The sequence below is a fragment of the Parasteatoda tepidariorum genome, chromosome 5 (assembly GCF_043381705.1).
Source record: "Parasteatoda tepidariorum isolate YZ-2023 chromosome 5, CAS_Ptep_4.0, whole genome shotgun sequence".
NCBI classification, from domain to species: domain Eukaryota; kingdom Metazoa; phylum Arthropoda; class Arachnida; order Araneae; family Theridiidae; genus Parasteatoda; species Parasteatoda tepidariorum.
In genome coordinates, this window is record NC_092208.1 from 76,930,294 (window position 1) to 76,932,684 (window position 2,391).

Sequence of the window (2,391 nt, forward strand, 5' to 3'; positions counted from 1 at the left end):
ATATTTTAGATGAAATTGGAGTAAATAAAGTCCATCAAAATTTTATGTAATTTAAATGCGAGATTTGAAATTAAAATGTCGCAATAGCGTATAAAAAATATCGGTACTTTCAAAACCTTGTAGAAATGTGTAGCAATAATTTCTAAAGTAACGATTGCAAAATAATTTGATTTGCGATAAAATCGTTACAAATAAGCCATGTCAAAAAATGGTTATCTAAATGAGCGATTCTTTACTCGCGATTCGTAATAATATCGTGCTAAAATATCGAAGTTTTAAAAACCGGGCGGAAATGTGCAGCAATAACTGTTGAAGAAAGGATCTAAAGTCATTTAGATTTTCCATGAAGTTTGCACAAATAAAGCGTTTCATAACTTTCAAAAATCGCTATTTCAGAAACTACTTGAAAATGGGTAGCAATAACTACCGAAAAGTCATTGGAATCGGCACATACGAAAAGCGTCAAAAGTGGTAATTAAAATTCGTAAATCGTAATAATGATGTATTAAAAATATAGAGATTTTTAAAACTATGCTGAAATCCGTAGCGTTAACCATCGAAAAACTACATTGATTGAGATTGGGTGCGTCAACAACTTAAAAGTGTAAATTTAAATTACCGAATTTTTTTTATTATTTTTCAAAAACAAATATTTAATTTTTTTTTCATTTTGTTCAGATTGCGGCCGCGGGCCGCACATCGAGGGTTGGCGGGCCGCAGGTTGAGCACCCCTAACTTANGCCTAACGTACCAAAGTACATATACGTGGACCTGCAGGTTCTTGACTATATTATTTTTAAATGTTAAGTAAATATAAATTTTAAATCTTCATACAGATCACAGAACAACTAAGTAAAAAGAATATAAAAAAAACTATTTTCAGAATAACTTATATAATATTTAATATTGCTTACATTTTCGAGTACGTGGAATTAGTGTAATTTTTAAAAAACCACTTCTGTTTATTTATGTGGAGTTCTCCCAAATAACTTAAATTGTCCAGGAATATTGTAGTGAAGAAAAAATTATAAATTTTATCATAGTGTGTTTTCAGAAGCTAAGAAGTGAAGGTCCACATATGTGGACCGAGGTAATAAAGAGACTAATAATTTAAAACATATGATTAGTTTATTTAGCTGGGATTTTCCCCAGCTTTATTTTCAATAGTTTGATACGGATTATAAAATTTGCTATTTTGAATATGAGATCTAAATGGAAGGATTTTTTCACATGATCTGTGGGGATATTTCCATATCGAGATCTGGTGCGCCAACTACAATCGCCAAGGTGCCAAAAAGATTTTAAACTTGCAAACTTCAAAAATAAAAACATTTAGAAGTTTGCCCGGGGGTGGCTACGAGTTATACAGTTCAAGTTGGTCCCTTTCTGTGATGTTTTTTTAGTTTCTCGCAGGCTGCTGCCCAGAAGTTGCCAAAACTTGGTGATTATTCAGCTACAAATCACGATACGGAAATCTCCCCATAACTGTCAAGACTTGGCAAACTGTGGACTTCAGCCAAAGAGACACTAAAAAAAATAAGAACAAAAGGTTACCAACTCCAGGGATATAAGGGATAGCCACCTCCGGAAATACCTTTACATGTTTCTTTTTTTAAGAAATTTGCAAGTCCTTGACGGTAGTAGTTCGTACAGATCACGATACATAAATTGTGAATCGTAACCCCCTAAATATATATACATTAAAATTTGAGAATAGCATTAAAATTTATTTGATCAATGCTTCTATAACAATTTCCTCCTTCTTCTTTACACAATTGAAAACATTTCCCACATTTGAAAACATTTTGAGGTAGAAATTTAATAAAAGAGGGAGACATATACCATTAAAAAATATTCAAAACCAATTTTTGTCAGTTTACTTACAGGAATAATAGAGAGAATATTTGGTCTTGAATGGTGAGTTTTAATTCTTTTAGCCTTCTTCTCGCGAGAACTAGAATCGGATTTCTCCTTTTTATTCATGTTATAAAATCTAATACTTTCTTCGGATGACAAATTTTTAATCTTAAAATTACAACCAAATTTACGCTAATCCCATATTCTTCTAATAATTTAGTATGAGTTTAATGCTGCTTATTTCTGCTTAAATTAAGATCTATAAATATTATTTCAAACTTTTGCTTTAAAGAATACAAGCGACGAACACAAATCTTATTTTAGTGGTATGTTACCACTGAATTAAAGTGAATGCAAATGTAAAGAAATGGGTTCAAATGCTAATTGAAATTTAACTTTAAATTACATTGTTTTCGCATTTTATTTATAACATAGATATGATATTGTCTATAAGTAAAAATAAATAGATTTTAGAGAGATTAAAAAATTAATGGATTCGAAAGTAGATAGTTCTACTTTCTTCCTCCTAAGCCG

General features: G+C 30.7%; 1 protein-coding gene across 1 annotated transcript in view; it reads right to left on the reverse strand.

Moving 5' to 3' along the window:
- Positions 1 to 2,211, reverse strand: part of LOC107451342 (THO complex 5) — a 31,335-nt gene extending 29,124 nt beyond the window's left edge. The window contains exon 1 of the mRNA XM_043051225.2: positions 1,885 to 2,211. Within this exon, the coding sequence (XP_042907159.1) occupies positions 1,885 to 1,983 (99 nt within the window). The 5' untranslated portion in view covers positions 1,984 to 2,211. The remainder of the gene's footprint in view (positions 1 to 1,884) is intronic.
- Positions 2,212 to 2,391: the final 180 nt, after the last annotated feature.